Source organism: Cyprinodon variegatus, unplaced genomic scaffold, assembly GCF_000732505.1.
Source record: "Cyprinodon variegatus isolate N-32 unplaced genomic scaffold, C_variegatus-1.0 Scaffold189, whole genome shotgun sequence".
NCBI lineage: Eukaryota > Metazoa > Chordata > Actinopteri > Cyprinodontiformes > Cyprinodontidae > Cyprinodon > Cyprinodon variegatus.
This window is the reverse complement of record NW_015150642.1, coordinates 708,169-710,373: the sequence shown is the minus strand read 5'-3', so window position 1 is coordinate 710,373 and position 2,205 is coordinate 708,169. Positions and strand designations below refer to the sequence as shown.

Sequence of the window (2,205 nt, the reverse complement as noted above, 5' to 3'; positions counted from 1 at the left end):
TTTTTAATTAAAAATGTCTGCATTAGAGTAGAGTTACAGTTTTTATGGAGCAGACCAAAAACAAAGCCTTGTTTTGGCTTAGAAAACATGCAGATTGAACTGGAAGAATGGGTCCGCCCCTTAGGAACAGGGAGTTGTTGAGGTCGTTGTTGGCCTGCAATACCCGATACTGGTCAATGCCTCTGAAAGGGGGGGTCGTTAGGGTCATTGTTGGCCTGGCTGACCAGACAAGATGTCTTCATCCCTTAGATGGCAATAATAATTATGATAGCGGGAAGGAATAAACTCTACTGCTGCATTGTAAGTTTTTGAAAGCTAAAACCTGAGCTCCGTTTGAAGCGAAATGTCTTCAAACTTGGAAAACAAACTTCCGTTAACTTTTTCGGAATGAATTTGACCTGGATGACTGAAAATCTTCACAAACTATTTCAGAAATCGATTAATCTGATCAATTGTTTCAGCCCTAGTTCAGATTAGCCTCAGCAGCCCCTAGCTCCTTTCCTACCCTGGATAGACTCCAAACCGTCCATCCAGCAAACGCTGAAGGAACAGTCTGAGAAGTTCGTATTACATCAGCCTCACCCCAGATGGAGGCGCCGCAGTGCATGTGCTGCGGCGTGTACTTGAGCAGACGGTGGCGGCCGTTGTGATCCTCGATGTGATACAGGGGGATGGTCTGGAAGCGCCGCCAGCCGAGGGAGAAGATGAGGGGATCCTTCGTCTTCAGGATGCGGTTGTACCATCGGTGTTTCTTCAGCCGCATCTGAAAAACACACCAGCAGGTCGTTAACGGCAGGTACGCTGCAATTCATGGTTATAATGATCAAAGGGAATAAATCCTGATCATCACAGGTTTTTACACCTGAGGCCTTTTTCAGAGCAGGACAGAAAGAGGAGAAACTATCAGCAGGAATTTAATTCAAGGTTAGAGGCAGGAACACACAGAAAGAGGAAACACTGGAAATAAAACAGAAATAGGAGATAGAAGATAAATATAGTTAATAAAATACGAGGGCTGTTCAGTAGGTAATGCCCCTGACCCGCTTCCAGGTGTTTGATCTAGCTGACATTTTGCATGTTTCAGTATTTCTATCTCTATATATTAGGTGGTAAATTACGGCTCTGGACTGATTGTGGTTTCTGATTGACAGGAGTCTGAACTGAGTCACGACTGAAATGGAGCCTGTTGATTGTCAAGCAGTTATCTAGTTTTAGTAAGGTCACATGATGCAGCATCATCACCATTAGTTACTTTCATACACCTAAAGCCTCCTGTGGTGTGTGGATTGCTGCTCGACGCCGTAATTTACCACCTAATCTATAGAGATAGAAATAATGAAACATGATAAACGTCAGCTAGATCAAACACCTGGAAGTGGGTCAGGGGCATTACTTACTGAATGCCCCTCGTATTCAACATGGGTGGAAAAATACGGTGGGATATGTTAATAAGGCGGGCTAAACCAAATATCACAACAAGTACAGTGCTATATGGAGTGAATTTTGCTCAATTATTAATGGACACGTTTTGTAAATGGAAAATTAAAAGAAATTGAAAGAAAGTTTCCTTTATCTTTTTTAATAAAAATAATAATATTTTTCTCCTATTTTTTCCCTTTATTTTTTAGTTTTTAAATATTTTTTTCCCCTATGCCTGAATTTTCTATTAATCAGATTGAGTTCAATGGTTTTCCCAGATCCCATTCTTCCCTCCTGGGGGGGCGGGATGTTTTCTGAGCTGAGGAGCAAAGACGCGTTTCTATTGGTCTGCTGAACGTTAGAAACAGCTATCTTCTTGGTGTTTGGATTGGCCGGGAAGTGAAAACATGATGCAATTTGAAAAAACTAAATCTGCAGAACTCACTCTAAAAAACATATATAATGTAATTTATTTCTGTTTACAAAAAGTTTTTTTTTTTTATTTGAAACAACAAAGGATCAAAATTTACTCCATATTAATCTATTTTTGTGATTTATTCCAGTAATAACTTTAATGTAATGGGTTTCTCGCCGAGTGTGTCTGCTGATTTTAATATCATAATCATGACGCTTTTTTAGCTTGTTTTTCAGTCTGGGTTGCTGCTGCTGCTACTACTTTTTAACCTGACTCCGCCAGATGGATTTGCTCCGCAGTTGAAGTAATTTTGGGAAGGGGCGAAAATACTGGATAGCTGATTGGCCTATGTTGGTGATAGACGGGGCAAA

At 40.7% G+C, this 2,205-nt stretch overlaps 1 protein-coding gene across 1 annotated transcript in view; it reads right to left on the bottom strand.

Moving 5' to 3' along the window:
* bms1 (BMS1, ribosome biogenesis factor) overlaps positions 1 to 2,205 on the bottom strand; it is a 25,849-nt gene that overhangs the window by 9,581 nt on the left and 14,063 nt on the right. Inside the window, exon 18 of the mRNA XM_015379331.1 lies at positions 583 to 763. Coding sequence (XP_015234817.1) covers positions 583 to 763 — 181 coding nt within the window. The remainder of the gene's footprint in view (positions 1 to 582; positions 764 to 2,205) is intronic.